The 21,851-nt window shown below is 42.3% G+C and overlaps 1 protein-coding gene across 1 annotated transcript in view; it reads right to left on the bottom strand.

Annotated features, from left to right (window-relative positions):
• Positions 1-2,198: 2,198 nt before the first annotated feature.
• Rab27b (RAB27B, member RAS oncogene family) overlaps positions 2,199-21,851 on the bottom strand; it is a 189,570-nt gene continuing 169,917 nt past the window's right edge. The window contains exons 3-7 of the mRNA XM_032886219.1: positions 14,745-14,916; positions 13,166-13,251; positions 8,422-8,525; positions 4,439-4,562; positions 2,199-3,302 (exon numbers count right to left, since the gene is read on the bottom strand). Of these exons, the coding sequence (XP_032742110.1) occupies positions 3,113-3,302; positions 4,439-4,562; positions 8,422-8,525; positions 13,166-13,251; positions 14,745-14,897 (657 nt within the window). The 5' untranslated portion in view covers positions 14,898-14,916 and the 3' untranslated portion in view covers positions 2,199-3,112. The remainder of the gene's footprint in view (positions 3,303-4,438; positions 4,563-8,421; positions 8,526-13,165; positions 13,252-14,744; positions 14,917-21,851) is intronic.

Raw genomic sequence — 21,851 nt, 5'->3', positions numbered from 1 at the left:
AAGTGTGAATGTTGAAACCATTACGGAGAGATACAAGTTAATTTCCCAACACCACAGCATTTTCTCCACTTGGTCACGGCTAGTTACCGCAATCAGAACAAGACCAGCGCTATATTCTCAGCCCTGTTTTTCAGAGGACCATTCTTACATAAGATTAAAATATCATTGTACCAATTTGTAGTTAACTTTCAAGCAATTGCTAATCTGTGACATGTTAGGAGAAGGTGGCACTAACCTCCAGATGCCAACAATGTTTGTGCATCCTCTGCTAACAATATCAGGTGGGTTCAGCCATGTTACTGTCTCTGAGATGGCTCTTCGGAGACATCAGATTAGGGAGATGAGTTATGTGGTTGGAGACCAAACTGGTCACAGAGGAGTTTGAGGCACTGAGTTGAGGCTGTGTAAACATCAACCAATGTCAACACCCTAGACTTGGGTGCTGTATCACAAAGAAGTATCATGTACATTAGATACCTCTCAAAAATCCAATTGGTTCACTGAAGGCATTTGGGAAATAATTACTAGGAAAAAAATATCTACAGATATATGTTGTGGTGGGATCAAAGATATGCATAGTTCTCATGTATTCTACAGATCCATTAGAAGTTACATAAGGAAGTATGCAGAACTAGAATCTGACAAACATAGGAGAATGATGTCTTAACCATGACCAGATAGATTTCCAGGTCGGATGTCAAAGTTTACAGACAGAAAGATGTATTCCTAGCCAAGTGTCTAATAACTAGAATGTTTTCATTTTCGACAGTTTGAAATGTCAACCCTCTTGAGATTATTACCCAATATCCGTTACTCTCACAGGTACAGTTCCATATTTCCAGGCCTCAATGCCCTCTGCTTCATGCTAGTTCGCAACAATGCTCTTCGAACGGGTCATGAAAAATTACTTACTCTGACAGTGCAAGAGTCTTGCTAATCTTTGTATAAGCAAGCCAATTAGGTAACTGATTATGTAATTGGAGCACAATGGTGAACTGAGAGTTGGAGAGATGAAATTCCTTCACCACCACAGGACTCACCATTCTGGAAAGACGAGTATGACTCGAATCAAAACCGGAAATTATGGGGCTCATGACATTCACCAGATTTTGTCATAACCACGGTCATTTCTTTCCCCTTTGCTTCCAAAAGACACGTTGCAGAAACTGACTGTTAGCTTTCTACCCTTACGGCACAGACATCAAGGCCATGAAGAGCATCCCAGCCAGTGAGAACTGAAGGGGATTCTCACGGAGAATGAATTGTACATGCTGGAGCGCTGAGCTGGTGACACTGAAAATTGTACTAAGGCTGAATCCCATCTAAGCCTCCAAATCGTGTTGGTTCGTGGCCCAGTTCTGGATCTAGCTTGTCTTATTTTGTGTAGACATGATCTGGCATCTGTCTGACTCAACAGCAGATCGAAGTTAGTAGAAGTTGAATATGGCCCTGGATATTATTTTATGATGTTTGTAACTTTCAAAGAAGGCAAGGCATGCAAAAGTTTGAGACTGAAAGTGTTTCAAAAGACTAGAAACTATCCCGTCACAAATTGTAAGCTCACTGTGAAAACAGAAAGCCCAAAGCAGTTTGTCTCTGTTAACAGTCTATTATTGTCTTTGTCATTGGTGAAATCCATTGGCAATTTTAAATACTACATTGATAAGATTGGCTTATATGTATTCCAGATTATGATTCATAAAAAGAAACACAATGTGAGTTTTCACAAGGATAAGAATATCTGTGATTAATTCTAGAAAGAAAAGATAGCTTTCAGGAAAACAAAACATTGACTATAGTTTGCTGAATTTGAAACTCGGCTCCATTCTTGATATTTTTTTCAAGTACATCTCAACTACAGCTATTCTTTCTCCTGGCAAAGTAAAAAAAACGTTATAATAAAGTATGCAACATCAGTATTTGGTGATTGATTGCATGAAAATTCAGAGTGACCATAGTTATTGGTCCATAATTACTTTGATGTTATTGATCCATGAACATACCTACATTCTGTAACAGCTTCAAGGCAGGTATAAGTGTGCTCTAGAGGAAATGTAAATTTAGAATTTCTAGTACTTTTCTAAAATGAAGCAAAAGCCATAATTAATGATCACTGTTTTCTCTCAACAACAAATTTTATATTTAGAAACTGTAAAACTAAATCTTAAGGTTTTTTTTTTTTTACTATACTTGTAAGGTATATATACAATAAAAATGCTTTATTTTTTTTCTTGTGACTCTTTCAATAGAAAATAAAGATAAAATCTGAACGTGGGCACCATCAGAAACGATGTTAAGGGTTTGAATCATTTGAATAGGAGCTTCTGAAGACATTGCCAATCCCAGCTGGTGATGTTAGCTTCTAATCTGCTTCAGTGGCCTTTGTCTAAGTAACTCTCTCTCTTTCTCAGACTTATCTCAAAGACCCTATTCATTTAACTTGCTCAAGCACCCTATTCCCATGTTTCATTTTCTGCCAGGGGATCTCCCTCATACCTTTCCATTCAAGGTCCTGTTCTGTCTCTCCGACATTTATTAGGGATATAAAAATGGCACTGTCACACAATTTCCTACAGAAGCCTTCCATTCACCCACCCACGACCTCATCAATAACTCGGTATAGCTTACTGGGCAGACACAGTCATTCTTAATAAGCCACAGAGAATTCTTTGTTATGTATCTATTTTTAGGAATATGTCTTCCCCAGTGCAAATATAGAAGTTGTATGAGTCATACTCCGCATACATAGATGAAAGCAGAAATCATCCTTTTATCATCTCCATTTAGTTAGCCTCTTCCGTTCTCCAGGCTGACAGTAATATGTGCTTTCATTTAAAACTGACCAATACTTTTTTTTTTCATGTACACAACCTTATAAAAATACAACTGAGCATTCACAGTGGGGCAGCTTTGAGTTTTGTTTGGAAGGGACTTGGGATCACAGGACAGTTCTTTTAACACTATGACCATTCTGTTTGTTAAAATAGATTGGGGTCAGGGGAGAAAGACACGCCATCGCTCATGAGCGACTACTCAACAACCACGCTGTGTTTGTCATTGTTTCGGGGCATAGGATTTGGGTGAGCTCTCCATCACTGCTTCCTCTGAGGGTCTAGCAGGCACATTTCTTCTCTGCTGGTTTCTCCCCATCGACCTTCCCAGAATTCACACCGTTGACAGTGTCCGGAACCTGTGTCTTCTCTACACACTTCTCCATTCTCTTCATGATTAAGTCCAGAAGGGTTTCCACCGACTTCTCTACGTTCTGTCCTGTCGCCGCGCTTGTTTCAAAGTACGGTATGCTAGTGTAGAAAAAAATGAAACGCACATTTTTTTTTTCAAACTGATATGGCTTATATGAATGATATGTAATATATTCTTTTGCACTGTATGTGTATCATAGAGGATTAACTCTAGATAATTAGCAAATGTGTTACTTCATGAGGTTATCATGTTTTATTACTACCCAAACTCTGTCATTTTTCAAGAACACAACGGTACCATGGATGAATACAGTTAGCATCTTGGGACATTTTGAACTTAACTCGATTCTTGAGTAATACAGATAGTAATATTCTCACACAAGATCATCTTAAAAGCAGATTTGGGCTTTGTCTTTTAAAAATAGTTTGTTTTTATTTATGTGTTTATGGACATAGGTGTGAGAGCGTATATATGCACACACACATGTATGCATGCATACATGTGCCTAAGAAAGTGTCAAGTCCCCTGGAGCTGGAGTTACAAGTGGTTATAAGCCATTTGAAATGGATGCTGGGAACTGAAATGGTCCTCTTAAAGAATGCCAATTGTTCTTAATGACAAAGACGTCTTTGCAGTCCCCAGGCTGAGGTTAATTAAGGAGAGGGTAAGGAAGTCTGCTGTGAAGTTCTGTCTCCTAGAAATAACAGGGAGGCAGGTACCTCAATAATGTAGATGCCTAAATAAACCTGGAGAATGGCATCACCATTTGAAATGCCAGCATGGATAGGGAAGTTGCACAGGGCCACACCCCTAGAGGAAGATCTGCAGTCAATTAACTGCCAAGAGAGGAAGAATTAGTCTTCCACAGAGATGAGCCTCCTAATGGTTATTCCAGTCGGTCAGTCTCCTTCCCCAACACACACACAAGCAGCACTAAATGAGCTGGGTAGGTTACAGTTATGTATGGGAAAGTGAAATAATTACATTTTAACTTTTAAGGTTTTGTTCTTTAAGAACAAAAATTTTGGCTGAAATTTAAATTTAGTACAATGGTCAGCATATCGGGACATTTTGAACTTGACTCCACTCTTGAATAATACAGATAGCAATAACATGGGGTTAGGGACTCAAACCGAGGTCCTCACTCTGCCCAGTGAGTCAAATCCCCAGCATTGAACTCACCACTTTTTCTGAGGGATTCTTCACCTGTCTATTTCTTGCAAAACTGACTTACCCATATTTTTCAGCCAGCTCTCGTGCTTGTCGCTCGTTGACTTCCCTTTGGTCCAGCAGGTCTGCCTTGTTGCCAATTAATACTATATCTGGGTTTTCACAGTAAGCATTTGCCTGCAGTTGACCTTGGTTAGAAAGCAGAGGGAAACGGTGAGTTAGTCTCAGACAACAGATGTCAAAGGCTGCTAGTAGCCCAGATTCCTAAATCTAGTTGGTCATCTGCAGCTTTATGGGCTACTAGTACGGATCAGCTCTGTGACCTCCTCTCCTCAATCATATATTTTTTTTCTAATCTATAAAATGGAGCTGATACCTCACAGGTTACAGAGAATAGCACTGAAAGACAGGTATACAGAAAACACCTGAACCGATGCCTTAAACATGCTTCCCTACACCTGCGAAAGTGCCCTCTGACCTACGTGGCTTCCTGCCCTCGGATTTAAGTGGAGAGGGTAGGACGTGATTTTCAGGTGTGTTCATTGGCTTCTTTCATCCTGTGGCATCTCTCTTCCCTTCTCCTGATGTCAGAGTGATGATCTCTGAAATTTTCATGTAGAAACAAGTCGAACCTAACATTGTTCTCTCTTTTCTCTCTCTCTCTCTCTCTTCTTCTCGCATGGCTCGTCACCCTCTACCCCAGCACATATGTTTTCTCTCTCTCTCTCTGTCTCTCTTGCTCTCTCTCTCTCTGTCTCTCTCTCTCTCTTACGTGCTCTCTGTCTCTCTGTCACTCTCTGTCTCTCTGTCACTCTCTGTCTCTCTCTGTCTCTCTTGCTCTCTCTCTCTGTCTCTCTCTTCTCTCTCTCTCTCTCTCTCTCTGTCTCTCTCTCTCTCTCTCTCTCTCTCTGTCTCTCTTGCTCTCTCTGTCTCTCTTGCTCTCTCTCTCTTGCTCTCTCTCTGTCTCTCTTGCTCTCTCTCCATCTCTCTGTCTCTGTCTCTGTCTCTCTGTCTCTCTCTCTCTCTCTCTCTCTCTCTCTCTCTCTCTCTCTCTCTCTGTGTGTCTCTCTCTCTCTCTCTCTCTCTCTCTGTCTCTCTTCTCTCTTGCTCTCTCTCTCTCTCTCTCTTCTCTCTCATGCTCTCTCTCTCTTGCTCTCTCTCTCTCTCTCTCTCTCTCTCTCTCTCTCTCTCTTTCTCTCTGTCTGTCTCTCTCTCTCTCTCTGCTCTCTCTGTCTCTCTCTCTCTTGCTCTCTCTCTCTGTCTCTCTCTGTCTCTCTCTGTCTCTCTTGTCTCTCTCTCTCTGTCTCTCTCTGTCTCTCTCTCTCTCTATATATATACATATGTATTTATATATGTATGTGTGTGTGTGTGAATGGGGAGAGAAGAATAAAGGAGGAAGGAGAAAGGAATACAGGAAGTGAGAAAAGAAAACAAAAGGAAAGCAAGACCAGTCCACCTGTGTTTTCCATCTCACTATGGCCTGCTAATAAGCCACGTAGCCAAGACTGGAAGAGGCACACGGGTTTATCAGATAATATCAATGATCAGAGTGTTAGAAACTCAGAGGTTATTAGACATGACAATTAATTATCTTAAATCCCAATAACATCTTCCTGGAGACTTGAGGGAGAGGACCATCTGCCTTGAAAACCAGCAAACAAACCATCCTCTGAAAGAGTCTAATAATCATATTATTTCCTGGTCTCAACAGAATCTAATCACCGTACCAGAATTGGGATAAGGACATACAACAGTCAAAGGAAATAAAGACAGATCCTAGGGTAAACATTAATTTGGAGAGGCAATTAAGGAAGGCAGGATTTGTTGATATTTCCCCTATTGGCTGCAACTGATTACTGAGTTCACATTCAAAACACATATAAAAATTTTACCTATCACTATATTTATTGCATTACTAATGTTCTATAATGTGTTGGTAATAAGTAGAAAGATAACAGTATAGACACAGGTGGAAACAGCTAAAGGCTGAACATCTACAAAGTACCAGGAAAGAACAGAGCATTGCATTGGAATAAAGGGGAGGAGCCTTTTCTTTCCCAGTGCACACATTCTAGGCTGGGAATAGTAAACGACACAAGTAAATGTAGGAATCCGTAAAGATGTTGGGTGGTGACAGTGTCCAAATGGACTGTTTAGTGTGGCAGGGACACAGAGTGAAGACAAATCCTCCATCAGGTGGAGCCACAGATCAGGAAAGGTCTCTCCAAAAAGAAAAATAAGGTCTAGGCAAAATCTTGGGATAGAAGGAAGCAGCATGGGGTGGTCAGCTGCAGAAGTGAAATCCAGGAAGAGGAGAAGGTGGGGGCAAATGTTTTCAGGCAGGAGTGGACTTTGCTGCCCTGGGAGTCTGTGTGGCTGGGACCAGTGATTGGAGTCTCAGGAAGAAGGAACAGAGAAGATCACCAGGCTTCAATATTCATGACGTAGCTGAAGGACTTTGACTTTTATTCCAAGCTAAATATGAAGTCATGGACTCCAAGGGGTCATGGGAAAGGAGCTGAAGTAGAGTCTGGAGGGTTTATTTTTTGTGTGTGCATATGTTTGCACACAACGTTTATATAGATATCTATGCACATGTACGTGCTTGCCTTTTAGGACCAGAATTCGCTATCATACTACTCTTCTGGTGTTGGATGTTTACTTGTGTATCTTGTGGATTAAATGGCCGTCTAGGAAGCCCCGGGAAACCCCCTGTCGCCACCATTCTAGTGCTGGAGTAGAAATGCATCCTGCAGATGCATCAGTCCTTCTTAGAAGGGGAACAAAATACTCATGGGAGAAAATACAGGGACAAAGAGTGGAACAGGGACTGAAGGAAAGGCCACCCGGAGACTGCTCCACCTGGGGATCCATTCCACACGCAGTCACCAAACCCAGTCACTATTGCAGATGCCAAGAAGTGCTTGCTGAAAGGAGCCTGATACGGATGTCTCCTGAGGGGCTCTGCTAGAGTCTTACTGGTACAGATAAGATGCTTGCAGTCAACCATTGGGCTGAGCACGGGGACCCCAACAGAGGAGTTAAAGACTGAAGGAGCTGAAGGGGTTTGCAATCCCATAGGCAGGACAACAAAATTAACCAATCAGACCCCACCCCAAGCTCCCAGGGTCTAAAATGCCAACCAAAGAGTACACATGAGGGAACCCATGGCTCCAGCTACATATGTAGCAGAGGATGGCATTGTCTGGCATCAATAGGAGGAGAAGTCCTTGGTCCTGTGGAGGCTTTTTCCCCAGTGTAGGGGAATGCCAGGGTGTTAAGGTGGGAGTGGGGGAGCATCCTCATAGAAGCAGGGGGGGATAGAAGAGGGGGTAACTGGAGAAGGGGATAACATTTGAAATGTAAATACACAAACTATCCAATAAAAGAAAAGAAAAAAAACGAGAAACAAACAAAAGTACAACCTACAATTGGCTTTTTTTTTTTTTTTTACTGTGGGTTCCTGAGCACAAGTCTTCATGCTTACAGGGCAAGTGTTTTGCTGATAAAGCATCGTATTTATTGTCCTTTAACAACATTTTGTTCAAGTAAAATCTAAGGTGACCTGTGTGATTCCCATACCATGCCTTATCAACATGGCTGACTATTCTCCAGAGTAGTTCTTAGTCTAGTTAACACTTTCATCCTTGAACATTCCTAGGGACTAGCATCCCCTCCCAAGAAACATTTTGGATGTTTTCTGTGTCTTACCTAATCAAGTCTAGTACCATATATGTTATCTTTCACTTTGTAAAAAAGTCTCTAAGACTTACTAGACAAATGAAATTGATGTTGGCTTAACTAGAACACTAAAGACCTTAATAGTGAAACAGCCATACAGGCTTCCTCTAAGAAGAAGGTCAAAGGAAAACAGTATTCTAACGTGTGTTGTTAACTGACACGAGTCACCCCTCTGGAGATGGTACAGGCTACGCTATGCTTGTGTCTTTCAAAGTTCATTTGGGGCTGCGTCCCACAAAGCAAACAAGCCAATAGAGTGGCTGAGTTCCAAAGAAGCTGCCCGTGTGTGTTACCCAACCCACTTACTCATCCAGTTTCTGACATTCAAGAAACTCTGTTGACTGGTGAGGTCAAACATTAGTAAGAAGCCCATGGCATCTCTGAAGAAGGCGGTGGTGAGACTCCGGAACCTGTTGATGAAGCACAGTGACTGTTTCTTAGCCCAGGAACCAACAATCGATGACAAACATTACAGACACACCATGTCTACGGTGAGCCCTTATCATACTTGATGGACGTGTGAGACTAGGCCAGAGGTGACTGTAGGGCAGGGAGGGAAGATTTGCTTGCAGATGTTTTCTAAAGACCTTTTTCAGGCTGTATGGTGTCATGACACTAATTCAGAGTTACATTTAATCACCAACTGGCCGTAGCAACCTCCTGGAATTGTTTTTGTTTTGCCTTATGACATCCTCTGGTCCAAAATTAACATCTTATTCTATTTATAGTAGATTTTAACTGAGGTTTTTCAGACTTTGTTGTCTGTGCACAGAAGCAGACACATAATTAGGCTGAGAATGACAGCCCAGGCGAGCCTAAGAGGCACACCACAGCTCAGCAGGGAGAGGATGGTGAACCCTGTTTAAAGGACTCCTTGAGGGTAAAACCACCCCTTAGGTGGGTGTGTGAATCCCTGGTGGAAGAGGATCTGGGGGTGGGGGATGAACTAAAAGAAGAGCAAAGGAAAAACTCAGGAATGGAGAGAGGAAGTGAGAATATTCATCCTTGGCAGAGGACTGAAAGGAAACTCTTATGCAAATGCTAAGACACACTCTCACTGACCGCTCCCTGGCCCTGCCCTGACTTTTTTTTAGTGAAGATGAAGATGGACTGAGAGTCACAAATGACATCAGCACAGGGCAGGGCTGGAGAATGCACACAGGGAGCAGCGAAGCTTTGAAGTTAACAATGGAAGTCCCGGAAGGAACTTTTAAACAGAGAAGTACGAATTTGCTCTCCTCAATGGTTTCCGAATTTTTGGTCTCGGATTCCTGCTTTATAAATATTTCAGGCTGGTGTTCTCAGAGCTCGGTTCTGGAGCGCTCTCATTGGCTGCACACGCACTGGAGGGAGTCATTCATTTCCTTGGCTTTGCTATAGCCCGTACGTTGACCAGCACACGTTATGTGGTCTTAGCTTTTTGCTGCCCTTTGCACGTATGCTTCAGAGATTTTCCCACATAGAGACAACTCTGGCCTTTCTAGCATCACACGTCCTGAACTAAACTGCCCTCCTTCCTGTCCTCCTTTTCAGGCAAGGGCATCCTCATCCTGGTGAAAGGTTCTAGTCTCTTCCCTCCTCACAGTCTGTGCATGCACGCTGGTTCATCTCCTTACACTCTATCCCACTACACTGGCTTCACAAACACCACCTCTCACCCTCAAGTGCCCTCTTCATAAGCTTCTTGTGACCAGTTCTGGGGAGCGCTCATTTCTTCCTGTTGCCTTTTGTGATTTTTTTTTCCACTAGCAACATTTTTAATGACTATATCCGGCTCTTAGGATAACCCCAAAACGCCTCACTAAGCCAACCCCTCACCCTCAAATTCAAAACCAAACCAACCAAACAAACAAACAAAAACCCCTGCTCTCTCACCTCTCTTTAGGCCTCACCTCTTGCTGACCCTCAGGCCTGCTAATCCTTTAGTTCTGAGAAAGTTCACTGTGCCCCCTGGGCCCTCTCTCATGCTGGTTGTTCTGTGGGTTGCCTCACACTAGTGTTTCCTCTTCCTCTGCCTGTCCTTTAGCCTGGATTACACTCCCTCATGCATTGTGCATGAGTGTAAATGTGACCGACCAGTGGAATCTCTGCTTCCTCCTGGAGCGAGTGGGGACAGCCTCTTCCTGGAGGGCTCCCTTACCTACCACTTCTGTCCTCCTACTGTTGTCCTGGGGCCATGCTGAGATTGCCTGTGGTCTACACTAATCTGTAAACTCCGAGGAAAAAGGAACGGTGTTTCCAATTTAGAACACAGTCGATTTTCAATGCCCAGAACACGCTATTTACTTATAATTGATATTAAAGGAAATAAAGAAAAGACAGAGTATGGCATAAAATTCGATATTCTTACAGATTTTAAATAAAATAAAAAAGGAATTACTTTGAAATGTGGGGAGATAAGGCACTCATTTCTATTGCAGAGCATCACCGTGATGGCGAAAGGTGTAAATTGTTAAGTCCAAAGCATTACTCGTTTTGATCCACGTAGGTAGGTCTGTCTGTCACTGCCTGGGATTTCTTAGAGACCACAGGGACTGTAATACTGCTCTCTGCAAAAATACTGAGCTCACAGAACTGTTTCTGATTCAGCATAGTTCTGTGGCTGAGAAAATTGTGTGTGTGTGTGTGTATGTATGTTTGGAGGACAACTGTGTGCTATTTTCCTCATTGCCCAGAGCACATACCAAAGCAATTAAAAAACATACTTCTTGTAGTCATCTGACTGAAGCAAAAGTTTCTTCGCTAACAGCAGCACAGAAAGGACACTGATGTGGTGGTGCAGGCTAACATCCTGGACCATTTATACGCTGTTACCCTTCCTTCCATTACTCTCTGGAAGATTTGTGCAACTGATACCCAGTCACGTGCCCTCCTCTCCCATCTCCTTTAGTCAGTGACTCAGCCGGGGTGGAACAGTTAAGACCACAGACCACAATAGATCCCCAAGTCAGACATCTTCTAGTCTTTCTCCCTTGAGAGACAGAAGTGCTGGACCATTTATGTTCACACAGGATTATGTAGTTTCCTGCATTCCGGGATTGACTTTTATCAATGAACCATTACCCTTACCTGGATTCTACTGCCCGATGCCCCAAGGCAGAGGGCTGAGGTCTGAGGTGTTGTTTACATTGTTGCTTAACCCCACCTTATATCCGCAGCATACAAAATTCTCAAGGAATGAATAAGCCAAGAGTTGCTAACACAGCTCCTCCCATCCCCCGCTCGCCCCACAATGCAGCTGTATTAAGGAGACAGATGAGAGCAGTCGGCTATCATGCAAGGCTGACATCTCATGTGTGAGGACATATGGGGAGCACGTTTTTTTTTTTTTTTTGCTATTTTTTCATATTGCTTCTTCAAAAATGAATTACATCGGTCTGTAAAACATACATCTTCGTGACAACAAAGCTGACACATGAAAGGAGGCTCTTAGGAGGGGATGACTTCAGAAGAACCAGCAGTGTTGAAGGCTGTGTGCAAATGGAATTCACAGTCAAAAAAGCTAACAGAGAGGGCCCAGCACCTCGCCTGGCGGTTTACACTCGCTGAAAGCGAGAACACTTTGGATGCGTTTCAAAAATATGGGTGTTTCCAAGCATCAGCATTCTAAGACATATGATGCGGAAGCAGGGGCAGGATGTCATCTGCATATCTCTGCTGTCACTCTGCTGTCACTTTTACTTCATTTGATAGTCGAGGGCTTTACTGAATTGGGGTCTTTAACACTTGGAAACTTGGGGTCCCAAAGAAACATGTTTTCATTGAATAATGGAATAGCCCTGCGAGGTCCGAGCAACCAGCGCTACCGTGTAACGTTTGTTTTCTTGCCCAGGACAGCAGAGAGGTGCTGCAAGGCAGGGAGGAATTCTCCCCCATGCGGCTCATAGCTCTGTTGGGATGAGATGGCCACAAGAAAGCCAATAAAGAGCAGTTTGAGACTCAAAAAAGAATTAAAAGGAAAATTTACTTTATTCAACTTATTAACAAAAGTGTCTCTAGTTTTCAAAGGAAAGTGGGGGTTGCTTATGGGCTTCACCGGGAAGGTGGACTTTGAGCCAAGGCTGGTGGAAGGAGTCGAGGGAACGTGGGAAAGATGCTAAAGGAAAGGGCCTAGGGCTGAGGAGACGGCTCACTGGGCAGTGTGCTTGACACTCAAGCAGACTCCATTTTGGATCCTTAGAGCCCACAGAAAGCCGACATAGTCGTGGGCATCTTTAAATCTAGGTGTTCTTTTAATGGGATGGGATCTAGGGACGGGATGACTCAAGGAAGCCCATGGGCCAGCCGGCCTGGCATGTGCATCCGTGAGTAACAGGCAGGAGACCGTGTCTCGAACAATGTGGAAACTGAAGAGCTACACTCCTACATCCAAGGCCGGCCTTCTCAAGCATGTTATAGCACATGCATGCTCAAAGTTACACACAAGGGCATGTAATCACGCCCACATATATACATACATCGTACATAAAACATGGGAACATACACACGTCATACACAGGCATATACAGAGTTCAAAAAGATATTCTAGATAGTCACCAAGCAGGGGACAAAGTTTCTGGGTGAAAGAATAGGAAGATAAGGAGGGGACAAACACCTTTTCTTCAACACTGTCTGTGATCACCCTTTGCAACAGCACTAATTCCCCACCTTCACTAGAGTAAATCTGGAGTTTTCCTCCACTAGGAGGTATGAAGATTTACGTAAATCTGATTGCTGTGATTGGCACTACCATAGTACTTCTAGTGCAGATAATGAACTAGAAATCATGGACTTTTATTTCTTGATACAAATGTCCATTACCTGTTTCCTTCTGTTCATTAGTTTAGTTTTTCAAGACAAAGTTTCTCTCATTTGATAACAAAGACTGGCCTCAGACTTCAAGCAATCCCCTGCCTCAGATTCCTATTCTTATAGGAATGATACTATCATACTGGGAATAGGTATCTATTTTGATATTGGTAGAAAAGTTGGATATCATTTATTTTTTGAGGTTCATTTTTTAACATTTGCTAGGGTATAGGCAGCTAGAAATAAAGTAATTTCCTGTTACCGCTCTTGTCCAGCAGTGTCCCAAAGCTGCAGATGTACCTTAAAGGCTTTCCCTGAAGATCCATCTGCTCCTTGTGTGTCATAAACCTGGAAAACACGATTCTTCTGAGTCAACATTGCTTTGGATTCTGTCAACATTCTAGTTCTCTGGGTTCACTCAGCGTGTTTTTGTTGATTACGATAATCAAAGTTCATAGTGCAGAATAAATATTTGCTTTATTTTCCCCCTGAAGTATCACATATATCTCACTTTTAAATGTCAAGTACACATGATTTTCAACACAGTTTGGGCATACTGCAGACTTAAATTAGACACCTTCTGTCATTTCCTCATAAAGGCAGCAGGCATCAGATTAGGACTCCTGCGTGAGGTTCAAATGCTAACTTTTCACTGAAACTTTGAGTGTTCCTTATTTTGTCAGCAAATCAAGACCATAACTGTTCTATTTTGCAGCTGTAATAGACTTAAATAAAATTACAAGTCGGTAAAACATTTTACACAAACTTTGCATTACAAGTACCTGTGCACGTTTAGCATAGAATTGACTTTCAAAATGACTTAGGTAGGAAACGTACTCAGAATTTCTCAGTGGGTTGAGCTGAGACATTTGAACCTCTCTCTGTCTTTTACCCTCTTCTTTTGAGGGTCTTTGCAGATCACATTCATGGCTTAGTGGAAATTGTTTTTTTACGGATACCTTTTTGTTTTTAGAACAAGATTTCGACCTAGATTGGTAGGTGTTGCTAAGGAAAGAAGCCAGAGGAATCATGGGAGAGCCGAAAACAGAGATGCCCATAGCCTATTGGCTCTCAGATAAGGGAAGGAAAGGATTCGACTTTTCACGAAGTGGCTTTCCACCAAGCATTTCCTGTAGGATTTGTGACATCAACTGGAAGGCACAGTCATCTTGGCAGTCAGGAATACCATGGGTGGCAGGAAATCTGGCTATGCTTATGTGCCTATGCTACATGCCTCACATGTCACAATATCCTTCTTGCTGTCATTAGTGTCTAGCATAGGAGGAGGAAGTGGTGTTGTGATTCTCACTTAAGCTCCCTTATCATGGAAAATAGCATGGATGGGTCTCACATTCTGTTCATAACGAACCAGTGATTGATGGCTGAGGCTACACAGAAATAAAAATGCAGCAAGAACCTCCAAATCTCGTGTTCCAGCTCTTTGCCAATCATACTTTTAACCTCTTTGTCAGGAGTGCGAAAGTGAGCATTTCAACCTCTAAGGAATTTACCTCAGACCAACGAGTTAATGCGTCTAGTACTTTAATAAATCAAAATGTGAAAGATTCCTTAAGAAATCTTAGAAAACACATCATCCACAAACTAAAGAAAAATCACTGGGGTACCTCGTGTGCTTTGGAAGATAAGAGATAGCATCACTCAATATTTTCCTATTGAAAGGTTATTGGTAGTTGAAAAAGTAAGAAATAACGCTCTGAGGTTATGAGTTTCATGCGATTAAAAAAAACCAGACAGCTTAAAATGCAATAAACACAGCTTGCCAATTCTTATTTTGTGTAAGAGACTAGGTAGTAAGGTTAATAGTATACTTAAAAACTTACCACACGTTTTTCCCGGAAATCAATTCCTACTGTAGTGATGAATTTGGGATTGAATTTATTGTCTGTGTAGCGGTAAAGAAATGTTGTCTTCCCTACTCCTGAGTCTCCAAGGGCCAGGAGTTTAATCAGGTAGTCATAGTCTCCATCAGTCATAGTGAGGGTCTTGGCGGGCCTGCAGAGAAGAATGGGTACGATATGGTTAAAGTTGATTCCCTCCGCCTGCTTGCAGAACATAACATACATTTAATTAATGGCACCATCATCAAAAGCCTCTATTGTGCCGAAATGCTGAAACAACTTGGCCAAAGCAGCTTTATGCATGAGGGTCTGCCTGTCATTTTTTAATAAATCTCTTTTTTTTTCTTTTCTTTTTTTCAAAACTGGAGACCGAACCCAGGGCCTTGCGTTTGCTAGGCAAGTGCTCTACCACTGAGCTAAATCCCCAACCCAGTCATTTTTTTTTACTTCAAATCATGCCATGTAATATCAAGCCTTCGTAACCTAGACATTGGCACCCCAATAAAAGAAGTTAAAAAGTCAAGGACATTTGTTTCCGAAACATGACTCTGGAGCATGAGAGGTGTGCTGGTAGGGAGAGAAGGGGGATATAAGCACAGAAACTCCACTGGGAAGTGAAGCAGCAAAGGGACAGAGTGACCGAATTGCATGCAGAATGAGGAAGTTGGAAAGTTTTGCATCTAATCATGAAGAAGATGTCTATTATGTCCACACAAAAGATCCCTTTTTGGTCTTAAGAATTTATCAACTGGTATGGGGCCCTTTGCAAACATTGATGCAAAATCCTGAGGCAGCAACTATTAGACACCTTCTCTCCTGAAACTAGCAGACCCTTTCCCCCATGAGTCTGTACTGAGCCGCACAGTAGCAAATTCCAGGCCTTGAGAGAGAAGAGAAGTGATTGCAAGGGTAGTTTTGTCCATTCCAGTAATGCGCCTCCAATCTACCTGGGCACCTAATCCTTTCTTTCATTGCACAGGCACCTCCTTCTCTGTAGTTATGGTGGCTGTGACCATGGACCAACCCAAGGCCAGTGTAAATGCACCTGCAGCAGTCATTCCAAGGTGAACAGCACCCTCATCTGAATGACACCTCCTCTGTTGTTAGTGAAGTTCACACAACGATTTGAGATTTGCCACAACTTTCTTTTTCTTTTGTTTTTTTGTTTTTTAATCTTTATTAACTTGAGTATTTCTTATTTATATTTCGGTTGTTATTCCCCTTCCCGGTTTCTGGGCCAACATCCCCCTAACCTTCCCCCTCCCCTTCTACATGGGCTTCCCCTCCCCATCCTCCCCCCCCATTACCACCCTCCCCCCAACATGTTCACTAGGTGTTCAGTCTTGGCAGGACCAAGGGCTTCCCCTTCCACTGGTGTCTTACTAGGCTATTCATTGCTACCTATGAGGTTGGAGCCCAGGGTCAGTCCATGTATAGTCTTTGGGTAGTGGCTTAGTCCCTGGAAGCTCTGGTTGGTTGGCATTGTTGTTCATATGGGGTCTGGAGCCCCTTCAAGCTCTTCCAGTTCTTTCTCTAATTCCTTCAATGGGGGTCCCGTTCTCAGTTCAGTGGTTTGCTGCTGGCATTCACCTATGTATTTGCTGTATTCTGGGTGTGTCTCTCAGGAGAGATCTACATCCGGTTCCTGTTGGCCTGCACTTCTTTGCTTCATCCATCTTATCTAATTTGGTGGCTGTATATGTATGGGCCACATGTGGGGCAGGCTCTGAATGGGTGTTCCTTCTGCCTCTGTTCTAAACTTTGTCTCCCTATTCCCTGACAAGGGTATTCTTGTTCCCCTTTTAAAGAAGGAGTGAAGCATTCGCATTTGGTCATCCTTCCTGAGTTTCATGTGTCACAACTTTCTGATTCATACATCTTAGAAACGTGTGTTTCCCCCCTCTATCCTACAACAGAGGCCTACCTTTACCTATCTATGAACAGGCAGGAGACATTTTATGATTTGAGACAGCTTATTCTGCAATGGTTAAAATTACATTTCATTAGCAGCCTATAACACGAGCTAAAATCCTCTAGTAATTTTCTTCAAATATAAAAATGGCCTGGTGATATAGTTCTATAATTTCAGTTGTTTGAGGGGGCCGAGGCAGAGTTTCCTTCTGGGTAACATCACCTGATCATGTTACGAAGTAAGAAAAGAAATAGGAATCTAGGGGGCTGGAGAGATGGCTCAGAGGTTAAGAGCACTGACTGCTCTTCCAGAGGTCCTAAGTTCGGTTCCCAGCAACCACATGGTTGCTCACAACCATCTGTAACGGGTCATGATGCCCTCTTCAGGTCTGAAGAGCTACAGTGTACTCGTATACAATAAAATAAATAATTATTTTTTAAAAAGGAAAAAGATATATAAAAAAAAGAGTTCCATCCAGCCATTACTGAATAACCGAGAAGAAGATACTCATGATTTACGTGTAAATAAACTTAATCCAAATGCTTTTACTGGGTCATTTTGTGTAGTGGCTCAAGATAAAAGACATTATGTCCTTGGGTAAAGGAATTCATGAAGATAATAAGTAACTTTTCAAGTAAATAATTATGAAATAATAATTAATCCTGATTAAATTGCTTTGGAGACGTATATCTTTTAAATAGAACTAATTGCTCAACTCTAAACTATATTCCTTTTGCTAAATAGAACTAAATTGATTGTGAATCCATGTTTCTTTTAATCAAAAAAATTTTTGAGATAAAATAATTCATATCGTGGCCCTTAAAATTTTCCTCCCCAGTAATTTACCTTTGTCATAGGGTAGAACTCTCAGGGTAAAGTCTTGCTGATTATAAACATTTGTCTCCTTTTTAAAACTATTTAGACAAAGTATGATCACATCTTAGAAAGCATGTGTAGCTCTCGGCAGCTAGCCTTCCTCAAAGAAAGAACCCAGATGAGCATGGATTCAGAATTCCTCTTAGACATGTCCACCATGATGGCCTAGATCTATCTAGTCCTACACTGGCTGGTTCTAAGTATTTTATCAGTTTTATAGCTGACTCTGCTGCTCCGGGTCTTTGAGCCTCGGTGGTGCCCAAATGAAATGGTGCTGTCTCCTGGAGGTGTGCCTTACCCCCCTCCCTATCTTCTCTGTGAGTAGCAGTTTACTATCCGACTGTTAATTTTCTCTGGGAAAAGGGAGGACTTAAATTTATTGTAAGACAAAGATCACAACTGGCACAGAGGGGAAAACAAAAACCAGGAGCTCCTGGCTCCCTGAATAGAAGGTAATGCTGGAGGGTCTGTCTTATGGTTCCTTGGAAAACCAAAAAGGTCAACATTACTCAAAAGGGTGTGTCAGCACGATCTAAGGTTTTCTTCCGGTTCCTTCATTATTTCACTTTATTGCTGGCAAGCATAAGAGAGACTAAATCTCAAACAAATCCAGTGAAGTCCATTAGAGTACGGGTGCTGGGCACGAAGGTGCAACCCCCAAAGGATATACTTCCCAACCTCGTTTCTAGCAAAGCCTGCATGTACTTAGAGGTGAGCATGAGAATAAGGAGCGCTGGGGACACAGCTCCCTTGGTCAAGTGCTCGCCTTAGATGAATGAAAGCCTAGGTTCAATCGTAAGCCCTGCATAGAATAGGTTGTAATGGTGCTGGGTCCCAATCCCAGCACTGGGAGCTGAGTCAGAGAAATAGGAAGCTGGAGAGCATCTTGGGCTAGGTAGTGAGTTCGAGGCCAGCCTGGGAGAAAGAAAGGTTCTGTTTCTAGGGGGAAAAATGAGTTTAAAATAAAACCACAAAAGAATAATACAGCACAAATTTTCAGAGCAAGAGCACGATGGATAAATGACTGGAATGGTCGTGGTGCTTGTGATCCAAAGCAGTAGCCTCTGTGAATTATGACGTTCAGTAGGAATTAGAGAAAGATCTACTAACATGCAATCTTACAGCCCAGCAAGAATCCAAACTAGGTGAGAACCAGGGAACTGCTGCACGAGAACTCACTTCCCACTTACAGAATGAAGCCATTAACCATTTGCCAAGTACATGACCTAACGTGTCCCTGACTGGCTGCCAATTTGCGCTTTGTTCATCGCATACAACCTGTCTGGGGCAAGAAGGCTGCCTCCAAGTCAAAATCTAATCCGGAGTGAGCAGTATTGGCTACCAGTTTGACTGTAGCCCACACTGCCTCTGTTCTATAAACAAAGAGTGGTGGACACACTATGACATTTGACACAGGTACCACAGAGAATGAATACAAAGACTGGCCTGTGAGAGAGAAAAAAAAATCAGTGTTTCCAGTGTGCTGTTTGAGCTATTAAAATAGGAATTAGATGGTTTATTTTGGGTGTCTCTTGAAAGCATTAATAATCTGTTCTCTCTCGATGATATTTATTTATACACGTTTATTTCTGTCTAACTAAAATGTGTTTGATTTGCTTCTTTTTTTATTACCACAGTATTTTCTGAGTCCTAAAATGATTGATGTGGATGTTCTTTCCCTGTCATGGTAAACACAGCAGCAGAAAGGGAAAGAAAGCCTTGGTAAGGTTTTCTTTCCTAAGAAATGGGACAGAAATTTTATCTGGAAAGGATTAAGTAGCTGACAAGTTTAAAAAACATTGTTCATTTCTGTTCTAAGATTGATAATCTTGTCATTTTTTTGGTTCTACACATCCAAAGGGAAAAAGCCAGAAGCTTCCGGGATCACGTCTGATCCTTGGTCTTTATCACAGTGTCACAGCTCTGTCACAGAGCCAGGAGGACAGAGAGATACAGGAGATGGGGTGCTGTGCTCAGAACCCTTCATGGGACAGCAAGAGGGAAGGCAGAGGAGGGCAAAGATGGAAACTATGTCACACCCTCAGCTTCGGCGGAGTCCGAGGGGAGTAATAAATGCACACAATCACAAGGACCTCGTTTTTCAGATGTGAACACACACACCAGTGAGGATGTAGACTTTCAGGAGAGACTACTGATTTCTAACGGAACAAGATGCCAAGTCTTCCCCTCATGTGCCATATCGGAAACGGACTGTCAGAGAAGCGTGGTCTTCACCCATCACCAAGGAAAGTTATCTTTCCAATAGACAGACCCACTACAGAGACCCAAACCATTCCAAATGCAGGCTCGGGAGCTCAGTCCCAACGGATAGATCTAAAACACACTCCTGTACTTATATCTTGGGGACCGTTATGAAAGAGAGTACAGAAAGACTTTAAGAACCAGAGGAACAGGAAGTACGATGTGAGATTATGTCTCGTGGAAATATCAGAAGCCATATGAAAAGTCTCATCCATATGACTGCCCAAATGTGAGCTGAACAAAGATTACGCCAACAGCAAGCCAAAGTAGACTCAGAGAAGCCCAGAAGGCTTCGGTCCTATGCAGAGAACTATAGGCAAATGAGTAAAGTTGGGTGCAAGAGGGGTCCTCTCTAGGGAAGAGTACGTCACTTACCAGGGCCAAATAGTCAGCCTTGAAATCATGCATTTAAGTATATGAACCCAATAGGTTATACTTAGGAACACACACACACACACACACACACACACACACACACACACACACACACATGCCCAAGTGCCTATATGAATGCAATTCAATTTGAGAAAGAAGAGGCCATGAATTTGAAAGAGTGCAGGGAAATTGAATCGCAATCTCAAAAATAAGCAAAAAAATGGGGAAAAAGAATTTATTTTTAATTAAGGAAAAAGTTATCATTGAGTTTAAGTTTTGAGAGAAAAAAATGAAAAGAAATGGAGTCCACATTGGGCAGGGAGAAGGTAGAGATTCTGTCCTTGTATAGAGGAGGGCATTGTCTCCTTGTAAGGGCCAGGACCGTGGGTGTCACTCCTGCCTTCTCACAACTAAGGCTGCCCACATTCTGTTATCTACCCCTATTTTCCACTGTTCTTGTTCAGCCGAGCTTCATTCATCCTTCTTTCCTCCTTTTCTTTCTTTTCTGAGAGTTCCATTTATGAATACTCTATTTATATCATTTCTCCTCCCTCTACTGCATTCAACTCCTCCTATGTCCCAATCTCCCTCTGAAATTCATGACCTTCTGATCTTTATTACTGTTATACATAAATGTATGACTATACATACATACATACACACACATATATTACAACTGTTACATATAAATCTATATATTTATACACACACACATAATACAACCTGCTGAGTCTATTTAACACTGCTTGTGTGCGTGTGTGTGTGTGTGCATGTACATACATGTGCATGTGTAGGGATGACCATTTAGATAACCATTCAGGGGTCTTGCCCATAGAGAAGATTCTCTCACTCTCTTAGCAGCTGTCCATTGTCTAAAGCTCTTCATAAAGGGGGAAAGCCATGTGAGATTTCCTTTATTCACATTAGCATGTCAACGTGTTTTCATTGTTCAGGTCTTGCTTAGGCAGCCATATTGTTGAGATTCCATGGGTGCAGTTTCCCTGTCACGTTTAGAAGGTGTGATCTCAGCAGATATACTGGTTCTCTGGCTCCTACAATAGTCCTTTCCTCACCTTTGTGACGTTCCCTGAACCGCAATGAATTCTCAATTCTATGGATCCAGAGCTCAGAACAATGGTGTAACAAAAGAACTCAAAATATGTTTGTTGAGTAAATGCATATATTTACATTCTGGTCAAATTCAAAAGTTTCATGATTATATAATTTTGTGTGTAGTCCTTCTAAATTCAACCATTGGATTCTGGTCTCTCTGTGAGATAGCACTAAAATTAATGATCACCATAGTACTTTCCAGCTGGAGAGCCTTGAGTTTGCTTTCTATGTACAGTGAAAGGGTTAAAGAAACCTGCAGCTGGATCTCAGCAGAAAGAAGTACTGATGCTTCTAGCAGAGGACTAGGGTTTGGATCCCAACCCACAGAGTTACTTCCTGCCACTCTAACTCCAAGAGAGCTGACACTCTGCTTCTGGTGCCTGTAAACACACACACACACACACACACACACACACACACACACACACACACACACACACACACACAATCTTTCTATTAAAAAAAAAAAGTCTAGGTTTCCCTGGGCTCTTACAGTCTTTCTGCCTTTATTTTCTGTAGGGTTCCCTGAGCCCTGAAGGGAGGGGTTTGGT

Source organism: Rattus rattus, chromosome 15 (assembly GCF_011064425.1).
Source record: "Rattus rattus isolate New Zealand chromosome 15, Rrattus_CSIRO_v1, whole genome shotgun sequence".
Lineage (NCBI taxonomy): Eukaryota > Metazoa > Chordata > Mammalia > Rodentia > Muridae > Rattus > Rattus rattus.
Note: the sequence above shows the minus strand (reverse complement) of the source record. Positions and strands in the feature narration are given on the sequence as shown.